Source organism: Cygnus atratus, chromosome 21 (genome assembly GCF_013377495.2).
Source record: "Cygnus atratus isolate AKBS03 ecotype Queensland, Australia chromosome 21, CAtr_DNAZoo_HiC_assembly, whole genome shotgun sequence".
Lineage (NCBI taxonomy): Eukaryota > Metazoa > Chordata > Aves > Anseriformes > Anatidae > Cygnus > Cygnus atratus.
The window spans coordinates 4,175,688-4,197,660 of record NC_066382.1 but is presented as its reverse complement, the minus strand read 5'-3'; the positions used below and the strand labels follow the sequence as shown (position 1 = coordinate 4,197,660).

The 21,973-nt window shown below is 50.2% G+C and overlaps 1 protein-coding gene across 1 annotated transcript; it reads left to right on the top strand.

Moving 5' to 3' along the window:
- Positions 1–234: 234 nt before the first annotated feature.
- ENO1 (enolase 1) lies at positions 235–14,010 on the top strand. The gene is made up of 12 exons (XM_035557408.2): positions 235–317; positions 3,313–3,406; positions 5,558–5,653; positions 8,180–8,238; positions 9,142–9,211; positions 9,422–9,555; positions 9,705–9,927; positions 11,435–11,632; positions 11,868–12,069; positions 12,459–12,567; positions 12,997–13,055; positions 13,550–14,010. The coding sequence occupies exons 2-12, from the start codon at positions 3,322–3,324 to the stop codon at positions 13,617–13,619; spliced, it is 1,305 nt and encodes a 434-aa protein (XP_035413301.1). The 5' UTR covers positions 235–317; positions 3,313–3,321; the 3' UTR covers positions 13,620–14,010.
- The last annotated feature ends 7,963 nt before the right edge of the window (positions 14,011–21,973 follow it).

The window sequence follows — 21,973 nt, the reverse complement described above, 5'->3', positions numbered from 1 at the left end:
GTTTGCTCCGCGCTTCCCCCTTCCCCCCTCCCCCCAGCCCTCAGTGGTTCGCTCCGCGCGGCCCCGCCCCCCTCGCCGCGGGATTTTCCATCCGTCCGCGGCACGTAGCGCACGCGCCCGGCGCCGCCGCTGGCGCGAGGCGGTGCCAACCAATGGGCGAGCGGCTCGGCGGCGCGGTGGCCAATAAGAAACGGGTGGGCGGCAAAACTGGCCAATGGGAGGCGAGGGGAGGGAGGAGCAGTGGCACGGGGAGTATATAAGCGGGCGGCGAAGCAACGGTCCCTTCCCAGTCAACGGCGGAGCGGAAAGGGTGTGGGGTGAGTGCGGCGGTGGCAGCACCTCACGGGACCACCCCCCCCCCCCCCCGCTCCCTCTCAGGGGGTCCCCGGTCTTGTGGGGGCTCGGGCAGCGCGGCGGGACCTGGGCAGGGTTTAACGTGGGTGTTTGTATCGTTACACAGCCGCCGGGCCGGGTTCGGGCCTTCCCCGCGGCGGCAGCGGGCGGCGTCCGTCAGCTTCGGGGGGGGAAATGTTGGGTGTTGGGGGTCAGCGCTGGGAGCTGGGTGCTCTCGGTCCCCCGGCGGGGTTAAATTGTGGTTTTATTGAGGGAGAGCGGGCGGGGAGCAGCCCCCCGTGGCTCAGTGCGCACCTCAGCGGGGTGAAGCGGGGGAAAAATGGATTTTTAGGGGGCTGGCCTCGTGTGGGGCCGCGTGGAGGCTCTGGGTGCCCCGCCGTGCCGTTACACGCTGCTGAGTCACAGGGCTGGGGCTCGGGAGCCTGGCAGGAAGCGGCGGAGTTGGTCATCCGAGCCCCGGGCGGAGGCGAGGCGGTGCGAGGCCTCCTCCATCTTGCTGGAGAAGGAGAGGGAAAGTGGCGCAGCGCGCCCCGGGCTTGTCTCACACGCCTTGCTGCCCTTGCTTCGTGCTGCAGGGCACGGGCGTGAGTTAACACCACGTGGAGCACCGAGGGGGAGAGCAGGAGGTGCCTCTGGTGGTCCACACGTGCCTGGTTTTTAGGTGTGCTACTGCACTACGTTAGGAGCTGATGCAGTGAAGTCGAGGTCTGAGGTTATTTTTCCAGCATGGTAATGGTACGAGACTTAGTCTTACAGCATATCGCTGCTAGCTGTGTGAAAGCCATGTGGCAGTTGGGTAATAAGACCTCTCAACTAACCAGGGTAGTTCTTTCTGGCCAAACTACTGCTGGTTTTTATTCTCTATTCCAACCCTCTTAACGCATGGCTAAGAGAAGTGTGGCTGCAAAATACCTCCTTTGAGATCAGCTTTTGCATCGCTAGTGCTGCGTTCCCTGTGCGGAGCACAGCATCAGGTAGGAGCGGGTTTCTTGGACCCGAGCTGATAGCGAAGGCAGTTCTCAGATTTGGGAGTGGTGCTGTGGGCTGTAGCTTACCCTTGCAGTAGGTAACAACGTGGACGCCCTTGGGAAGGGCAGGGAGCCGGTGTGCGTGGCTCCTCACCCAAAAGGAGACACTGACCTTGCCAGCAGACTGTAGCACAAAACAGGGTTTGAGGCAGTACGTGCATAAAATACCCCACTGGTATTTGCTTGTGTTTGGCTTGCTCCATCACAAAGTACAAAGGTCTGGGGCAGGCAGTGCTACTGATGAGCTCTTTTCAAGCTCGTGTGCAGTTAGCACTTCCACAGCCAGACCTGTGCAGGGGCAGCTCTCACTTTAGAGCTGAGTTGTCTGCAGAGAGGGAGGCAGAACACTCCTCGCTCAGCCTGCGAGGAGCTAAACGCCATCAGGTTTAGGAATAACTCAGTGGGAATACTGTTTCTTGAACACAGAAGGGAGGGGGCTTGCAAAATGAGCCAAAAAAAGTGTGAGGAATTTCTGGAACAGTGTGGTGCTGTGAAGTGCCTCCCTGTAAAGAAAAGGGAGGGACTGCTGGGGAGGTCGTTTGTCAAGGACACTTGGGTAGTGTCAGACCTGGGGTACGGATGGGAGCTCCAGCAGTGTGTGCTGCTGGAGTGACCCCTGTATGAAGGTGAGGAAACATTACTGCGTTGTGCTAAGCCTTCCTAGGGAGCTGCCTGTGCTCTCAGAGTAGTGCAGCTCATGCTTTGTAGCAAATCTGTGGCTCTGAAAAGGAAAGTAAGGTGTAAGTGCCAGCCTAAAAAGCTGTGAAAGCCCTCTTCAGATAAATGCAGGCTGTTCATATTGGGTGTTGCTTGGAGCAAGTGCAGAGATGTCTGCGTGGATGGGACTGATAATGGGGGAGTTGCAGGGATTTATTGCGAGCTTGCGTATTCCCCAATTAAAGCAGCAGCAGCACGGAGGCCAGATTGAACTAGCTTGCTCTGCTTCTTGTGGCAGTCGTATCATCTGTCAGCACGTGGGTCTTACAGTAAAGCAGATGATACCTGAAATACCTGGACTGCCTTGCGTGATCTGCTGTGAAGAGGCACGGCAGCTGGAAGGGGCGCTTTGAATCCAAGGGGGCGAACAAATGGCTGCCCGTGCCTTTAACGTGGGGAGAGGACTTTGCAGTGCAGCAGGAATGAGGGTAGGAAGCTGCCCCTGTGCAAGCAGCAGGGTTTCTGAGAGGCTCTCATCGGAACTTCTCAGTAATGAGTGATTCGTGACAGTTCCCGTATGCAGGGTTTCCACCCACACGGGCTTGCCAGAAGCCAGCTTCCAGATGGTTCTGCTTCTGAGGCTGAGCTCGCTTCTCTGCGGATGAACTAGTTTGGTGCTAGTCCATGGCTTACAGGCATTTGTCTGACTTGATTTTTAAAATGTAGCTGAGCTTACGTAAGGCATTCCTTACTGCGCTTTTATTAAGTAAAAATATATAGGTGGGGGGGAGGGAGGGCAGCATTCAAAGCGCTGTGGTGACTTTTTCCTCTCTTTAAGAGGAAAGGCTATTCCTGTAGATGTTCTTCTCAAGAAAGGGCATAACTTACTGCTTAGTTAGAGCTGTGGCGGTCTGTTGCTATTTCAAGATAGGTTACATTCGGCTCTGAACAGCTGCTGTGCATACTAAGAACTGTTGCCCTCGAGTCTTTTATCAGAAAGAATTCTAACTAGCTGCAGAAATTTCCTGTATTTGGATTACTTGGCGGCTTTTATATGGTAAGCGGTGGCATTCCTTTAAGACTCTGGAAACAAGGCTTCTGCTTTTTGATGGCTCTTCCTGCCCAGGTTGAGGTTCCTGTCCTCCTAATGTGAGACTCCAATCAAGTATTAAAAGCTTTCTTACTTGAAATAGTGTGAAGTGAAGTTTCTGACCTGTTCTCATAACTACAGATGATGCTGCAGAATATAAACTAACACTGCACTCTTTTTCAGGTGTTCAAGATGTCCATTCTCAAGATCCATGCCCGTGAAATCTTTGATTCCCGTGGGAATCCCACCGTAGAGGTAGACCTCTACACCAACAAAGGTGAGTCCTTAGCTCTAAATCGTTTTGGTTTCTGTTTCAGATAGAACTGGAGAGGCAGTTTTACAATGGAATGATTTTTAAGTGTGCAGCCCCCCAGGGCTCGGTACTGGGGCAGGTCCTCTTTAATATCTTTATCGATGATCTGGATGAGGGCGTCCAGTGCACCCTCAGTAAGTTTGCAGATGACACCAAGCTAAGTGCGTGTGTCGATCTGCTCGAGGGCAGGAAGGCTCTGCAGGAGGATCTGGATAGGCTGGAGCGATGGGCTGAGGTCAACTGCATGAAGTTCAACAAGGCCAAGTGCCGGGTCCTGCACCTGGGGCGCAACAACCCCAAGCAGCGCTACAGGCTGGGAGATGAGTGGTTGGAAAGCTGCCTGGCCGAGAAGGACCTGGGAGTATTGGTTGATAGTCGGCTGAATATGAGCCAGCAGTGTGCTCAGGTGGCCAAGAAGGCCAACAGCATCCTGGCCTGTATAAGAAGCAGTGTGGCCAGCAGGTCTAGGGAAGTGATTGTGCCCCTGTACTCGGCTCTGGTGAGGCCGCACCTCGAGTACTGTGTTCAGTTTTGGGCCCCTCGCTACAGGAAGGACATGGACGTGCTCGAGCGAGTCCAGAGAAGGGCGACCAAGCTGGTGAGGGGTCTGGAGAACAAGTCTTACGAGGAGCGGCTGAGGGAGCTGGGCTTGTTCAGCCTGGAGAAGAGGAGGCTCAGGGGCGACCTTATCGCTCTCTACAGTTACCTTAAAGGAGGCTGTAGTGAGGTGGGGGTTGGTCTGTTCTCCCACGTGCCTGGTGACAGGACGAGGGGGAATGGGCGAAAGTTGCGCCAGGGGAGGTTTAGGTTGGATGTTAGGAAGTACTTCTTTACCGAAAGGGTTATTAAGCATTGGAACGGGCTGCCCAAGGAGGTGGTGGAGTCGCCATCCCTGGAGGTCTTTAAAAGACGTTTAGATGTAGAGCTTAGCGATATGGTTTAGTGGAGTACTTAGTGTTAGGTCGGAGGTTGGACTCGATGATCTTGAGGTCTCTTCCAACCTAGAAATCTGTGTCTGTGTCTGTCTGCTTTTTGCAGTCTAAACTGTAAAAGTATTAATCCGAACAGTGCAACCTGCCTTCGTTCCCTTGTCCTGAGCTCAAACTGGGATAGCACTGGCATACTCGGGGTTAACAAGGCCTTGGTTCCTGTTCTTAAGTAACTGCTAATGGACTTAGTTTTTCTGTGATCACGAAACCCTGTATGACTGCACTTGAGGAAGTTGAATTTCTCAAGCGGTCGCTTTGTGTAATGAAACAGTCCTCTGCTGCAGAGCTGAATCCTGGGTAAGGGTTTCTTCTCTGCATAGGTAATCAGGCATGACTGAACAACTTGTCTAATTGGGTTTTCCCGTGTAACATTTTATATTTCTAATTTTTGTAGGACTTTCCTTTGGTTTTTGTTAGTTGTTCATCCCATATCTGATGGGACCTGACAAAGGCATTGTACAAACACATACCAGTGTGGTTTGGTGGAATGAGCACACACAATAGCTGTAATATGCTAACTAAATAGCTGATCTTTCTGCCTCAAAAGATTAATGCAGTCATTTAATGAGATTGCCCCCACTAAGCTCTTCGCTGTCGTGGGATAAGGGAAAGGCTGGAGATTGAAGTTGGCATCCTGAACCACAGGCAGCGTACCAATTGGTTCTTAAAGTTCAGCACCCTTGGCTGGAAAAATGGGCTGTCTGAAGGGCTCAGAGCTCGGATGGACGAAACAGGCCTCTGAGTTGTCCCTTGTGTGCCTTTACCTTACAAGAGCCTAGAAGCTCACCTGCTAGATAAATGGGGCTGAAAAGCAGATGCACTGAATAAAGCTACCTTTTAGGAAGGAGAACGGATGGCTTTCCAAGCTTACACTTGAAATACGGATTGGAAGAGAGGCATATTCTTGTGAGCGAGTCAAAACCTGCTGTAGGGAGATGCTGCTGTGTTGGTGACACTGTAATGGAGCAAACAGCTCGCTCAGGGTCACTAAGTGACCAGAGGTTTGGTTTAGAGCTTACCTCTCCCATCTCTAGGGGTGGAAGTATGTGGTAAGCTGGGGTTGTGTGAGTGGGGAATGCTTTGCAGGTTAGAATGCACTAAGAGAATTCTTTTTCTGTTTAAACAGGTCTGTTCAGAGCTGCTGTTCCCAGCGGTGCCTCAACTGGAATTTATGAAGCTCTGGAACTTCGTGACAATGACAAGACACGCTACATGGGGAAAGGTAAACCTGAAATTTGGTGCCTGGCTTCTTACAGTGGCTGTGTCGCTGCAGGTGGCTATGCTAGTTAGACAGCGTTAGAGGAGACATGGGCTTTTTTTTACTGCCTCCTGTAGTCTGTACAAGGTGTGGCAATTAAACAGAAGGGATGAAGGTGAACAGTGAAATGGTAGTGCCGTACCCACGTGTAAGCTGTGTGGTGGTAGAGGTGCAGCACCCTGCTGGGTTTTCCAAGGGACACCGAGGAGAGGGACTGCCTCCAGCATTGCGTTGTATGCGGGGCTCAGGCACGCCAGCTGGCTGACCCTGGCCTAGTACAGTGTGCTGAAACACTTTGTTATTCTACTTCTGTTGCCCTGTACATGGTGCATGTGAGAGTAGAGTGTCCTAAGAGCATCTGAACTACCTGTTCCAAAAGGCTTGGTGATGCTGCAGCTAGTCACAAGATCTCTTTGTAGCCCAAATCTGTCCAAGAACTATTAAGTGCATCTGCTGTGGCACTGTACGCTCCTCAGCTCACAGCATGTTAAGTCCTGAGCTCGAGGTTTATGCCAGCTGCTGACCACAGGTAACATGCAACTACCCTAGTAGCAGTCACTGAAATGCTTTCATTTCAGGCTGCATTGTAGCTAAAGGCACTTGATCTTTGTCTTTCATTGCAGATGGTCCTAATACGTAAGTTTGTGTTAGTGGCATACTATCTTAATTGTCTGTGGACTGATTCTAAGTCCTGAAAGGCAACTTGGCAGTAGTCATGAGACTGGCTTGGAAACAAGCATGGAAGAAAATGAATAGTTGCATACAAGATGCCATTAACTAATAAACACCCTAGTAGCAATTGTTAAAACTACTCTGGGAGCTTGGACAATAGGTCCAAGAGCTTTTTAACTTGGTGCTGTAAAACCACTGGTGGCGCTTTCCAAGTATGCGCAATCAATTCACCTTTCAGCTGAGAGAAGCAATTTTGTCAGTACTCCAAACTTTTGTCGGTCAGACGAAAGGAAGCTGAAATATTTTGTGCCTATTGAGAAAGTGGTCAGAGTGGATAGCTGCTGAACTGAACGTGCAAAGCCGTGTCTGAGAAAATTCACAGTGGTTATTACTTCGATACAAAATAAACCTCAGATTACTCGGTATCCCAAAGAACAGAAGATCTTAGGCTATCCGCTTAGGGCACTTTTCCTTGAGAAGAGTAAAAGCGTTCTTACCTCTGTGTGCTAAATAGGTTTGTGTGCTTAGACCTGTGAAGTCTGATCCTGTAGGCAGTTAACCGGACAGTAGTCTAAGCTTCTGCAACAGGCTATTACAGCTGAAGGTTTTTATCACCCAGCAAATAACATGAGTCAAGAAAATCACTGCATGGGATGAGTTGCAGATAGCTGGAAGGACTTTTGTAATTTAAATCTGCTGACTTAGACTATTTGAAAGGCAATTAATGTGGCTCAGGGTGCACTTAATTAGCATTCACCAGGTTTTGAAGAGATGTTGGGAGATGGGTCTTGGGAGATGTTTAAAAGCTCTGCAGGGATGACAGCATTCCTGAGGCTAACGGTGTAGCTGTCTAATGATGGCCTCTGCTGATGGGGAAGAAGCAAGTTCTTAGTGCAGCTCCTGGTTTACCTGGTGGTGGGCCACACAGATTAAAAAGGGCGCTGTGTTCACATGCTTTTCCCTATGTGAGGCAACATTCAACCTGAATGCATGCATCCAGGTACAGGGGCAGTGCGTAGGCTTTCTGCACTATATTGAGTGTAAAACATACTCTAAGGTGATGCTTTAGTAGCGTTACAGAATGACAGCGTAGCGAAATGCCAGAGCTGTGGCATGCTTAACTAGCAGGGAAACCTTTTTCTTTCCCCCTACTCATCCATCCTATGAGCAGATGGGAGTAGCATATCCTAAAACCTTTATTTATTCAGCCACTAAAGGTTTGGGTCCACAGTTTTGCAGCATGAAACCAGGGTGGAAAGAACAAACACAGCCTGGCTGGCAGCTGCAGAGTTTTTCTCTACCCTTTGAACCCTTTTGTTTCTGGTCTACAGCTCAGTATCAGACACTTGCTAACCCGTAGGTCTGTTGCCCTACTTGTGTCCTTTTCTTGTCTTTGCATGACTGATTTTGTCTTTGGCTGTGAGCCTTCATCTCTTCCTTGATTCTCTTGTCCATTTCGCTTCTGTCAGGTGTATCCAGAGCTGTTAAATATGTTAACGAGTTCCTGGCGACAGCATTGTGTACACAGGTAATGGATGTGCTTTCAGTGCAACCTTGTCACTTGGACAAAGTTCTCCAGTGCATGGTCTTGCAAACTAACATTGCAGCAGGCATTCCTAGATGATGCTTATTTCATGCGACTTCCACTCAGTTGGGACAGGGTCTGTAAGTGTTCAGATCTAGCAGTAAGCTCAGGTTGGATTGGGGTTTGAATAGCATGAGGTGGTATTTTTGAGATTTTATTGTTACTGAGATCATCTACTAATGCCTGCGTAACAAGTGTGGTTGACCAGTGTCTGATTTGCTTGTTCCTTCCAGGTGTCTCAAAAGCTGTTGAGCACGTCAATAAAACAATTGCACCCGCACTGATTAGCAAGGTAGGAGTGATCTGTCTTCTGCTAACATCGGCTAATGCCAGTCCAGTGCATCCTAGCTGATGTTTGTCTCTAGAGACAGTTACAGGAACCGTGTTACGTGGGGGATGCTAGCATGCGTACCGGAGTGCATGAGAACAAACTGACTTACAGTAATTGCTTCCCTTAATGACTGCGTATCTAACACTTAATCAAAACAGTCTCCAGCAGCCTAGTGTTGCTGTGTGCAGCAACACTTAAGCACCTGGGAACCTCAGTGGAGTGCAGCTAAGATGCAAGCTGCCTTATGCTTAAAAGGGTGGCTGAATGGTAGGGGGGGACTGGGTTTTTTCCAGGCTGGCTAATCTGGGGGGAATCTTAGGGGAATATTAGGGAAGTTGGCTTGAGTGAGATTCCTATGCCATTTGTGGGCACTGAGCACTAGAAAGGATGGGGCAAGGCAGTGATAATACCTAAAGTGATGGCACATTCTTAGCCATTATTGCAAACGTTGTGTGCTGAGCTATAAATGGGTTTGTGATCTGAGCATGCTGGTTGTCTTTAAGCTTGAAGTGAAGGAGCAGAGGGCGTAAATTGGAGCTTTCTTCCATGTCAGGCCGAGAGCAGTGTAACTGGCCCCGTAGTCAGGGAGCTAAAGGACGTGGCAGCCTTACAGCTCTGTCCGAATGTCTTCTGTCTGAAGAACAAAACAAGCTTTTGGCGTGCCCAACTTATGTCAGCCTTGGGGAAGTGACCAGAAGATGCTGCTGTTTGGTAATGGCCAGAAGTAGTCCGCTCTGCTGTTGGGTAGTTGAGTTGCATTTAAGCAATTCCTGGTGCCTGCCAGCGAAATAAAGATGCAGTGGGTAGGTGAGAGTTCTTAGAGCCATGTTTTGCTTCATCAACGTTTTGCTTCTTTCTCTGCAGAACGTCAATGTAGTGGAGCAAGAAAAGATTGACAAACTGATGCTGGACATGGATGGATCGGAGAACAAATGTAAGTGGGCTCTGTTGTGGTAGGCACGAAGAGATAAAGGTTGTTTTTGCAGAAGGCTTGTTTACCTTATCAGAAACGGTGTACTGCAAACAGTGTGCAGTGCACGGCTTAGGCTGTGCGCTTACGTAACTGAGACCATAATAGTGCTGGTACTGCTGAATCTCTGCAGGAAAATTCAGCATTTCTGTAAACAATTTGTTCCTATTTCAGCTAAATTTGGTGCCAATGCCATCTTGGGTGTATCTCTGGCTGTATGCAAAGCTGGTGCTGCTGAGAAGGGCGTCCCCTTGTACCGTCACATTGCTGACCTCGCTGGAAACCCAGAAGTCATCCTGCCTGTTCCTGTAAGTCTCCTGATAAGGCTAGCTAAAGGCTTGATCCGGCCAGGTGCTTCACAATGTCTCCTGGTCTTGGATCAAGCTTTCTTGATAGTGGAGCGTCTCTTGCTGTTGTCCACCTACACTGAAGCACTTCTCTTTCTGGTTACTCCAAGGCTTTCAACGTGATCAACGGCGGCTCCCATGCTGGCAATAAGCTGGCTATGCAGGAGTTCATGATCCTCCCTGTGGGTGCTGACAGCTTCAAGGAGGCGATGCGCATTGGTGCAGAGGTCTATCACAACCTAAAGAACGTCATCAAGGAGAAGTATGGGAAGGATGCAACCAACGTGGGTGACGAGGGTGGCTTTGCCCCCAACATCCTTGAAAATAAAGAAGGTAAAAATAAGCTTGGTGGGGTGGGAGGTATAACTGATCGCCTGTTTCTTTGCTCTGCTTCTGTCCTGACAAGCTTTCTAAGATCCTGTTGTGATGCGGTGCAGTGTAGAGCTACTCTCCTTGAAATCAATTTATGTAGCTTGACAGGATAGCTTTCACTTCAGTGCCTCATCAGTACTTTGCTTCTGTACCACTCTGAGGGAATCTTACCACCTGCCAGTTAAAGGGGTGGTCTGGGCATGTCTGTGCATCTTGGGCTTCCTAGAAGTCAGCGGTCGAAGTTTAGTGGACTTATTTTTCTGCTGACAAAGGAGGAAAACAGTTTGAACTGTGCCTGCTGATGTGTGGGAGTGCGTGTGGGCCAACCTGGGACACAGAGGCAGTTGCTGTCTGCACAGCCCAACAGTTCTGTTCAGAAGGCTGCAGGGGAAGGGGGGGGCACAGTCTGTCTTGTGGGAAGTGAAATGCTTGTTCCTACAAAAATGATGTGTACCCAGAAGGGCTGTTTTATGGCCTTTTTGTGCAGAAATGGAGCTGGTAATAAGCCAGTACAGTGCTAAACTCAAGTTGCTTGCATCCTTGAAAGTAGCTAGTTACAGTATTGTTGAAGTTGGCCTCTGAACTGTAGCTGCCTTTTCTGATACTGAGGCTAATATCTTTTCCGATAATGAGCCAGCAGTGGAAATCCACGTGTTCCCTGTATCGCACGGTTAAATGCAGATTTTGCTAGGTCTGTACCCTGAGACATCAACGGAGATGACCTTGGGTGACTATTACAGTCCAAGGAATCTGCGTTGTTGGTAGCAGCTGCTCTTGCAGTTTGTACAACACGAGCATCTTTAAAAAACACTTTATGTAAGCTTCCTACTGTAAATAGCCTGGCTGACCTGGCTGGTTGGCTTGGAGTCAAGGATGCTTGAGGGAGTCTTCCTGGCAGTGAACGTACCGAGTTTCCTTGTTCGGACTCTGCCAAACAGTAGCATAGTGGGTAATATCCCAAGACTCCTACTGAGTAGTTAAATTCCCTCTTCTCTAAATAAATGTGCAAGAGGAGAACAGGGAGAGGCAAAGAGAGGGTGCCCCGTGCAGTAGCAGGTTGTATCTCATTGCATGTCAGGATTTGGGTGCTCACTTCTGTCATGGTCAGCACCTGATCTGGAGCTGAAAGGGATTCATGTGTGGTCACTTTCCTGCCCGTGTTCATAAAGCAGCAAGAAGCTGTAGTATCACCTTGTCTCAAGCTTGCTGGCTGACCTGTAGTCCTGCCTGAAGAGATCAGAAATGCCGTAGAGGTGTCTCAGGGGTATTACAATCCAAAAGCAGTATTGAAGTAGTAGACTGTTTAAATTAGTACAGAAGCTGGAGCGTTAACATTTTGTGTGGCCTTTGGGCTTCCTATAGGGGGTAATGGAGATCCCTGGCCAAGTGAATGTACTGTTGTTGGCAACTGATTAGCTTCGTGTTGAGGTGTTCAGCAGGAACTCACCGGTGCCTAACTGTGTTTCAGCCCTGGAGCTGCTGAAGACTGCCATCGGTAAGGCTGGCTACTCTGACAAGGTTGTCATTGGCATGGATGTGGCTGCCTCAGAGTTCTACCGTGATGGAAAGTACGACCTGGACTTCAAATCCCCCGATGATCCCAGCAGATACATTTCTCCTGACCAGCTGGCTGACCTGTACAAGGGCTTTGTGAAGAACTACCCAGGTAAGTCCTTCAACAAGGAAGCAAAAAAGTTGTGGAGAAATAGGGGTTGATTGAAAAAAGTTAGGATGCAGCCTCCCTTGTCTGCAGGTCACAAGCAGAACAAACCAGCTTTCTAGGAGTTGTAGCTACGTTTTTTGGGGTGGGTAATGCTTGTTTGAAAGCAGGGTTAGCAATGTGCTGCAGGCCTGAACTTTCATGGTGGTATTTTGTTAAATCTCCTTCTGTCTTCCTCCAGTGGTGTCCATCGAGGATCCATTTGACCAGGATGACTGGGCTGCCTGGAAGAAGTTCACTGGCAGCGTTGGCATCCAAGTGGTTGGTGATGATCTGACTGTGACCAACCCGAAGCGTATTGCCAAGGCTGTGGAGGAGAAATCCTGCAACTGCCTCCTCCTCAAGGTCAACCAGATCGGATCTGTAACAGAGTCCCTACAAGCGTAAGTTGTTCTCCCTTCTTAGCCATGTCACGGAGGGGGATCCTTTAGTGCATGAGAGCGGGACTGTGTAATTGAGGGGGATGAACATAGAGAACAGTGCAATAGAAATCTGATTGGACATTTGTGAGGGGACTAAAAGTTAACTCACAGGCTATTGGCAAGCAAACCTGTACCTTCATGGCCTTGAAGTCATATAGGCGCATCGAACACTGCATAAGCATGCGTAAAAGCAGCTTGTTATCACTGTTTTCACGTGATCCTAGCCCTGACATACCAAAGGGCAGTTCTGTCTTGCCAAAGCAGAGAAGACCTGGCACTTGGCAGCAGCATTAGAGCGAAGGTCGTAATGCAAATAGGGTGGTGTGACGCTTTGCCTGTCTCTCTTCCAGCTGCAAGCTTGCCCAGTCCAATGGCTGGGGCGTGATGGTGAGTCACCGCTCTGGAGAAACAGAAGATACCTTCATTGCTGACCTGGTGGTCGGTCTCTGCACTGGTCAGGTTGGTGTCTGTACCTGCTGTAGTTTGCTTCCTTGTCTGATTAGACAGTGCCATGAGGCATAGCAGGTGGGGTCTGCTGTGACTTAAGGCATGAAGGCTTCCTGCTCGTACGTACAGGAAGCTGATCTGTCTAATGGGACTGTGACATGGGAGCATGTTATCTTGTGTAAACTCACCTTTAGCCATCAATTAAACTTCTGAAAGTGAACTCCATTGGGTATGTCAGGATTTGATACGGAAGCTGTTCCAAAGTGAACATTCCTTATTGCTCCTGAGCACTATCATGTTTGAGTGTACGGGTATTCAAAGCTTGGTGCTGAAGTCAAGCTTGTAATTGCGCTTATTACTCCAAATAGAGTAGTTTTGTAGTTGCATTCATGGCCTTACTTCTGCTATAGTTCCTGACCAGCCTTCTGATTTCCCTTCCAGATCAAAACTGGTGCCCCCTGCCGATCTGAGCGCCTAGCCAAGTACAACCAGCTGCTGAGGTGAGACTTGAGATGGGAAAAGGGATACAGGCTGGGTCTGACATAAAATGGATGCTCCACTAATGCATTCAGGGCACAGCTTGCTCTTCTGTGCAGCTTAAGGACAAACTGACGCTAGTAGAAATGCTTTTGGGCTGGTGCCCTGCTTGCAGAGCTGGCAGTGGGATGAATGAGTTGAAGGGGTTATGGTCATAATGGAGACACAAAAGGGGAGCCTCACACAGTGTTCAGTGACGTTGTCTCTGTGAAGTTGTCCTTCTGACTGCATGATGCAGTTGCCTTGGGCAAGCATTTCAAATGTTTGAGCAGAGTTGGGTAAGATGAGGGTTACTGACCAGGGCAGCTAAATATGCGACCGTTCAAGTTGCTTGGGGAAACTGACTGGTGACCCTGATGGTACCCTCAGTACCTGTTAGGTCAGGTGGTTTGGTGTAAGGTCAGTGGCTGTGCCAATGCAGTTCTGCTCACTCAGCATTTTCTTCCTTTGTCTTCAGAATTGAAGAGGAGCTTGGCAGCAAGGCCCGCTTTGCTGGAAGAAACTTCAGGAACCCTCGTATCAACTAAGCTGCGTGGATCTGACACCCCTGTTCTGGTTTAAAGCACTAGTCACCTACTTAGATCACAATTCCTGTATTAGAAAGATGAGGGCAGCTGAAGGAAAAAGACGAGTTTGCAGGTCCTCTCCCTCCCTAGATGACTCCTTCACCTAGTGTTTCCACCAGCTCTGATCTGTTACTTGTAACAATCTGCTTTTGTGGAACAATCCCAGTGAGGTTTTGTGTTAAACATGCTCCGGAACCATGACCCGTTGACACTGGGCATAAGCAATTCCCTTCTCTGCCTGTCTGGTCTTTGATGTTTGGAGCTGTTTGACTTGCAGGACAGCAAGAGGTACCTACAAACAGAGATAGTAGTGTTTTTACATGTGATAAATAAAAAGCATCAAACAACCCAACGAAGTGTGGCTTTGAGTTGCTTTGGGGGAGAGTGAGGAGGAGGGGTACCTGTGTCTGCATAAGCGTGTCCTGTTTCAGGCAGCAGAGTGAGAGTTGGACTAATCACTGTGGTTTGGGGGTGGACTTAAATTGCTTTGTGACAAATACACAAATAATTAGCTGTAAGTATGTGCCTGCAATCAAAAAGTGGCCTTCAAGGATGTTTTGTTTGTGTGAAGCTGGGATGAGACATAGGTTTTGAACTATGAGATCAGTTACAATCCCTGAGGGAAGAGAGAAGCTCAGGGCCTCCTTAATTCAGCAAAGGTAAGCTGTGTCTGGGCGAGTGCTGTGATCAATGTTTATCGTAGACCATTGCAGATGTCTGCTCTGTCTCTATAGCATTACTGGGGCGGGGGGGGGGGACAGTGCTGGCCTTGGTGTATAGCAAGAAGCTGACAGTTAACCATCTTGAAGGTAATTTGCAGCCTCCATCTTGATCTGCTGCTGCTATATGGTGTACTTCAACAGGATGTGAGCTGTGGGACAGTACTGCTCCCAAACCCTTGTGCTCGGAAGAGGAAACTCAGGGGAAGCCCCTGCAATCTGTTGTAACAGCGATTCTAGGAGGTTGTGATATTTTTCAGAGACTTTTATGTAACAGCGCAGGGAACCCTGGTACGAGTGGGATGCCATATTGAATTAAAACCAAAACCGTAATTAAAAACTGCTGTGTTTGTTTTATCATCACTAATAGCACTCTAATACAAGGTGTAATTGAAAGTTGCTCTGATAGCTGCACTTAATTTTTGCCCTATTAGTAACCAGGTACTGTATTTCACAGAGGGGGAAGAAGAGACTTCAGGGGCTTTCCAGCTGTGTGAGAACAGATGGCCATAAACAAAAGGCATATGAGCAAATACTTGTTTTTCCAAAAGCCTTTATTCTGTTCAGGTTGCAGCTCTGCTAGGAAGGGAAGGCAGTAAGTGCAAAGCAGCTCGTTCCTGGTCAGTGCTGATGCTCTTGAAGGTGAGGAAAGAAGAACGCCTTGGCCTGGGGACCAGCAGGAGCCACGTTCAGGGTTCTGCCTCCAGCACTGTGGGGTTGCTGTCAGAGCAGCATCATCTAAAAGGGAGCAGAGGCGTGATGTTAGATGCTTGCCAAGCAGGGAAAAACGAATTATTGCACAATTGAGGGAGGGGTGGTTTAAGCCAATTCCTACTGCTTATGGTTTTTTTCCCCCGTAATGGCTGCTTTGTGAGAAAAAGATGAATTCCTGATTCACTTCAGTGGCTGTTCTGCTAGTCGTTCGATTCCAGGAGATTAAAATACCCATGGCTGGAAATTTGTAGTGTGAGGAGCACAGCAGTGCCCCGCTGTGGCTGTTGCCTGTGTTGCAATGGTTCCTTGCATTGTAAATCGATTTTGTATCTGCTATGGTCTAAAATCAGTAAGCAGGAAATTAAAGCCGGTGATGCTGCAGGGTGTGCTTTAAAAATTGGATTTTAATAAAATCTTCAGTTTTAGACTGAAAAAAAAAAAACTTTACTTCAAAAGTCCCTATTTAAAAAATATAATGCTATAACAGAGTAGCGTGAGGACTGAGTTGTATCCCTAAATAAATCTGTGCGTCGGAGGTTGAGGTGGGATCGTGCCCTGGGAGGAGTGAAGCCACAAGAGAGGCTGTGAGCCCCTGGGAGGTGCTGGGGCTGCCTCATGCTAGCATGAGCAATAGCTGTGAAAGGCTTCAGCACACAGGGCCCTGTTCACGGGGACGCCTGGCTTCTGTGGTCTCCCTTGATGGATGTGTTTGAACTAGAAAGGCTCAGCTGTTGTTGGCATTTCTATAATACCTCGTCTCATAAAAAGACTGGGGAAAGTGCATCACCCAGACTGCCAAACACCCCTCACAGGGGCAGAGAGGTTTTGGCATCTGCTCTAACTGGATCTACAGAGGGAGGAAAATAACAGGTCATATATGCCGCAGTGTATTTCTGATGCGAGTAGCCCCTGTGCAAAAGGCTAAAGCCAATCTCAGGGACAGTGGCCCACGGCCCTCTTCATACACGGGCATTCAGTGGAGTTATGTGGAACTCCCCCGGCCCAGGCTGTGTTTGTTTGGAGCCAGCGCTGTGTTTTGCAGCATCCAAATGGACCAAAATGGACCAGCACCCGTCGGGGTGAGGTGAATTCAGCCCCCAGGCGTGGCTTCGGCTCCCCGGCCCTGCAGCCAGCTCAGCAGATGGGGTCTGAAAGTAAATGCAGGCACAGCTGGCTGCTGGAACAAACCTCCCTGTAAAGACAATAACTGGTGCAATGAAACCATTCCTGCTTTGTTGGGCAGCTGGCAACTGCTGCTCCTTATGAGATTTATCTCCTCTGTCAAGCCCTTCTTAAGAAGAGCTTTGCTATAAATACCAAATTTACCAGCCCCAACTCAGCGCGTGGTAAATGCTTCCTCTTGCACAAATTTGTCCTTTCATGAGGCATTGGCGTAAGCTGGTTGCACTCCGTGCAGATTTGAAACCTGGTGCACTTTTCACACATAGCTGATCTCTGAATTAGACCTGTTAAATGAATAAACCAGCTAATTACACACAAATCCTATCAAGGGATTTTTCTTCTGTCAAAGAGGCAGGCCTGTAATGTATGCAAAATGGTTTGGAAAGCTTTTTTTTAGCAGAACTGTGTCAGGAAGCAAGAGCCACGGTTGGTTTTCACGTGGTGCTTCAGCAAGTGAAGGCTGAATTCTCAACCCACCTTACCTGGGCGGGTAAGTCTGTGTTCACACCTGGAGATTTTCTTTTAGTAAGCAGAAGAAGCGCAGGAAGGAGCTGGAAAGCAGATCACCGGCCGCTCTAAGGTGACAAAGCCCTGCCTGGCTGTGACACGGGGCCGTGCACCAGCAGGGGCTGGCACCAGGACTGGTGTCCTGGTGTGAGGTTACAAACTGGGGGGAAAAAGAGAGGGAGTTCACCGAGCTGGAATCCTCTCTACAGGTGAATAGGTTGGTCCCAGCTCTGACAAAAAGCCTTCTGTTAGCGAAGCCCAGGTAATAATAATTCATTATCATTCACACCTTGTTGTCGGTGTGTGATGGAGAGCTGCTACGGGTACAGTTATAGACTCACAAAATTTGCACGTAAAATGGCAAGGTTAGAAGAAAATCAGTCAGGTTCTGAAGCCAGAAGCTGTTCAGTCAGATGCTGTCGAGTTGTACGTGCCTGCCTGCACCAGCAACACCGTCCCACGGTGTCAGGGGCTGTGCTCACCCCGTCCCATCAAACCAGAGCTATGTAAAGCTTTCGAGTGAAATCATAGAGAGTATTTGGGCCAGATCAGAGAGGTGCTTCCAGCTGCAGACAATTCAGGCTCCACCTAATGAGGCTGCAGTGTTGAAAGGAGTTCCTCGCAAAGGAAGAAAAGAGACTGGAATAGGTAAGTGCTGAAATGCGGGGCCCTGGTTTGTAGATAAGAATGTAAAGTGCGTTAGAGGAACGGGAACGATCAGTAATTTCGTGTGCGCGTTTGGAGTGAGGGGAATAAACGAACAGGGAACACGATGTGATTGCAGAAAATCAAAACCTAAACCCACGGCGCTGGAGAGGCGGAGAGCTGTGTCTGCTCCTTAATCAGGGCTCGAGTCCTGCTGCACAGCTCCTCACCTCTCTGCGCTGTCCCCACGGAGCTGCTGCTCGAAAGGCTGTGCTTTATACCGGAGTGCAAATGTAGCACAGCCAGTGTCTTTATTACTGTAATAATTTGCAGGGCTGGCACTCTTTGGAGTAGAAGGAGGTGTCAGCTTAGCAAACATGGATTGGGAGGCTATTCTGAGAATAGCAGGCAGCCTTAAAAGCAGAGCTGAAGCGAGAAGCAGGCAGAGGAGATGACTGATGAGCAGAGAGGAGAGGCAGGTGGCACTTCGGGGAGCTATTCAGGTAACAGGATACATAATGGAGTGATGCAAAGGACTGGAGAGGGAGAGCTCTCCCGTTACCCGCTGGCTCTGTTTCCAGGTTCCTGGAGGTAGCTGCTTGGCCCTGTAGCCCAGCCTGCTCTTAGTGTTCGTTTCCCACCAATATCTTGACTTTTGGCTCTTGTACTGGCCCCATCTCAAAGAGCTCGTTTGGGCAGGAGGGAACGGTGCCATCCTGCTCTTAATTGTCGAGAGGCCAAATGCGTTAAGGGTTGGCTTTCTCCCTAGACATTAGCCCCTCTAGGGAGCCAGCACAACGCTCAGAAATAGAAGCTGTTAGAGCCAGGCATGGCTTCTGCTCCTCTGGTTACTGATTTTCCAGTTTTGTAGCGTCAGAACAGGGCCCTACCTGCCAGCTGCAGCACCAGCGTCAGGCCCAGCAGCGCTGCTGTAACCTTCCTGCTCCTGCTCAGCATCTAAATTCATCCAGAAATCACAGCGTCGCTTCTGGTGCAGCTGCTGCTGGGTGCTGACTGCCCGATCCCCTGCCTGGTGGGGACAGCAGGGGATGTCACTGGCTTTACACATGTCCATGACACACAAAATCACAGAATATGGAAGGGACGCACAAAGCTCATCAAGTCCAACTCCTGCGTCCCTAAAGCACCAGCCAAAAAATCAGACCATGTATCTGAGAGCGTTGTACAAAGGCTTCTTGAACTCTGGCAGGCTCGGTGCTGTGCCCACTGCCCTGGGGAGCCAGTGCTGGTGCCCAGCCATCCCCTGGGTGAGGAACCGTTCCATAACGCCCAGCCTGACCCTTCCCTGTTGCAGCTTCAAGCATTTCCTCGGGGCCCAAGGACATGGTGCTGGCCGGGGTGATGCTCTGGATTGCCCAGTGCCCCTGCTTCATCCCAGTCACTTTTACTCCCCAATTTTTGTGCCATTCCAAAATGTCAGAGAGATTTTCCTCCCAGACAATTGATTTCAAAAAGAAACAAAACTGCAATTGAGCAGCGCATCGATCTCGCTCCCCGCAGGAGCTGCTTGGCTCAGTGAAATCCTGAGACTCACTGTGATTTTACCACCTCTAGCATGGGTGAATGTTTTTTTTTTTTTTTTGCTTGCTGCTTGCACCTGGCGGGCCCTCACGCAATGCTGTCCCTGTCTCATCCTGTACATCCAGCTGCAGCCCGAGCATACCAGGGGAGCCTGTGGCAAGCGCTGCCTGCGCCGTGCCCTCCGGTGTCCCCATTAAGGGACCTCGGCCAGCCCTGCCACGTCTTTCTGGCTGCGTGCAGGAGCTGCAGGAGCTCGCAGGCACAGAGATGTGTGTCAGCAGCCACAGAGACGCGTTTCAGCATCCTTGCCAGCCGGCGGCTGCGGGAGAAGCCCCGCTGCAGCGCGAAGGAGCAGCAGGAGCAGGTGATGGGAGCACAGCGGCCACTTTTTCCCCTTCAGGAGGGTGTTCGGCTCACCCTGCATGCCGGTCGTGGGCGGCTGGTGGATGCGGGGAGAGGATCCCAGTGGGCAGCCGGCCAGCCCTGCCTGCCCTGCAGCAGCAGCTCGGGCTGCAGCCTCGTGCTCCCTTTCACAGCAGGGTTTAAAGAACCGTGCCAGGCACCGGCTCGGTCCCACCGCTCCCTCCGAAGCGTTCGTCACTGCTCTCTTTGTATCGCTGGGCAGAATGATTTCCTTGTAGAGGCAAGCTGGGGGTGGCTGTGAGAACAAAATGCGAGGAGCCTTCCTGCCCGCGCTCCTCTCTGAGCAAGTGGGGACTGCAAGGAAGGAAAGCACCAGGTCCTGGTCACCTCCTCGTGCCGGACTCATTTTTGTAGTGTGCCTGTGGGGAAAATCTCCTGCCTCTAATACAATGCACAGGTTCAGCTCTGTCTAGAAACTCATTTAATGATCCAGGTTGGCATTTACGGGCTGAAGGTACGGGGAAGAAAACGAGACACACCTCGTTACATCCCAGCCACCCAAAGAGGCTGGGGAGTCCCACAGTGGGGATGCAGCCTGCCCGCTGACAGCACCCACGGGAGCACCCGGGCTGGTGCCTTTCACAAGAAGACGAGGGCTCTGCATGGTGTCTCTGCCCCACGAGGGCTGTGTCACCCCGTGTCACTCTGTGCTGCCCAGAGAGGGGCTTTTGGGGAGCAAGGGCTCCTTCCCTGCCCGCTGCTGCCCTTTGGGCGGCTCAGCTCCTACCGGCAGCGGCGGATGGCAGAGCTCCTCTCTGCCCACCTGGAACTGGTTACGAACTTGGCAAAAATGCTTTGAGCTCAAAATATTATTTCCGTGCTGGTGTGTTTTGTTTCAGCCTTTTGAGAACAAAACGCTTGCCCTAACTTTGTTTATTTTGAAGGGATGTTGCTTTTGAAAACTCCTTAAGAAAGCTTTCAAAACAAACTAACAAGGAAACCAAACACTTCCTGCCAGACAAAACATTTTCTTTGCTGATGTTCCACATTGCTGAATGTCTTGGTTTCAGGGTGACCCAGAACAAGACGTGCATGGGCAGAGGGACAGGAACGGGGATTTTGTGTGCACTTAACTGCAGCACAGGAGTTGCCTGACGCCCTCAGCCCACAAAACCCACTCACACCCCTGTTGTTGGGTCTCTTTTCCATAGTGTGTGTTTTATGATGGGTTTTAAGCCTACAGCTCATCCAAACCCACCAGCTGACTCCTGCTTTGCTTACAACATGCCCATGAACAGCGTCGCTCAGCGAGGCACCAAGGGCCTGCAGCAGCTAAATTACTCGAAGCAAAGGGCACGGAGAACTTCGTACGTCCAGGTGCCGATGTGCCTCGGCTGCTGGCTGTGGGCATCATCCGTGCCTCGTTGTACGTGCTTGTCCTATCTCCCCGAAACTTTGCAGAAGGGTCTTGAATAATATATATCGCATTAAGCAGGTGCTGAAAAATGAGGGCTGACGCTGCTTATTCAGCTGACTATGCGGATATTAAACCAAGATGCAGTTGAGACATTTGTGTCGCCTTTTTCTTCCTTCTCACTGTGACCAGAGTCCCGGCGGTGTCTGAGGCGGTGCCTGGAGGATGTGCAAACGCAGCCCTGCCTTGGTCCTGCACAATGTGCTGGGGATTTCTGTGTCAGAAGCCTACTGCACACGGGGCAAGGTTGGCATTATTGTGAGTTTTGTGCAAAACCAAACAGATACCAAACAAAAAGCAGTGTGTGCCAAAGCTCCCAAGCCAGTGCCTTGGTGGGTAGGTGACAAATCCTGCTCACTGAGCAGAGCCTCTTGTGGAGGCAGGTTCCAGGCTGCGCTCCTACCTCCACGCTATTTTAGTTTTAATTTGTCTCATTGATGCGGGTCTGCGAACACCAGCCGGGGAAGAAAAGCTCCTAGGCTGCAAAGACCGGTCCCTTTTGCTGCAATTCCTCAGATAAGTCCTTGCCTGGGGGGTTTGTGCTTTGCTGTCAGGTTCTGCTCCTGTCTGCTGCAATAAGCAGTGACTGAAAGATGCACATTGTGGCTTCTCTTCGGGCTATAAAGCCACTGGCAGTGAGAACAGCTGAATTTGGGGCTAAAAAGTGCACTGTTGCATCAAAACCCGGAGAGCGGGTGGTGCGAGGTACCTGCAGCCTGAACCCATCTCCAGCCTGAGCAGGAGAGGTGCCTGTCCATAGGAAGGCGACTTCTTTATTAATTAACAAAACCTGGCAGCCTCTTGTCCGGTGGCACGGGGTAAAGGTGGATGTTGAGAGCAGGGCTGCATTCCCACGTGGGTGCTGATCCTCATGGACCTGTGCTGGGACCTCGGGTTTATCACCTCCCCATCGCTCACCTGTCCCGGGTGGGCACCACGGAGCAGCGAGCCGGGCAGGATTCGTTCCTCCATTTTCTGCAGCGCTTTGAAGACATCGAATGCTGAGGGGAAAAGGGGGTGGAAGCAGGAACGGTGCTTGAAATGGAAATTTTCCCGTTTCCGTCACTATTTTTTTCTCTGCCTTTAGAAAAGCACATTGAAACGTGCCATCAAAGGTAACGGCCCCGCAACGCCAGGGAAGGAGCAGCCACAACGGGGAGGCGAGAGCC

Coding starts and splice junctions, on each gene's coding strand:
- ENO1 (XM_035557408.2), top strand. CDS start 3,322: ATGTCCATTCTCAAGATCCATGCCCGTGAAATCTTTGATTCCCGTGGG. Junction 5,654..8,179: donor GACACGCTACATGGGGAAAG/GTAAACCTGAAA, acceptor TGTTCCTTCCAG/GTGTCTCAAAAGCTGTTGAG. Junction 8,239..9,141: donor CACCCGCACTGATTAGCAAG/GTAGGAGTGATC, acceptor CTTTCTCTGCAG/AACGTCAATGTAGTGGAGCA.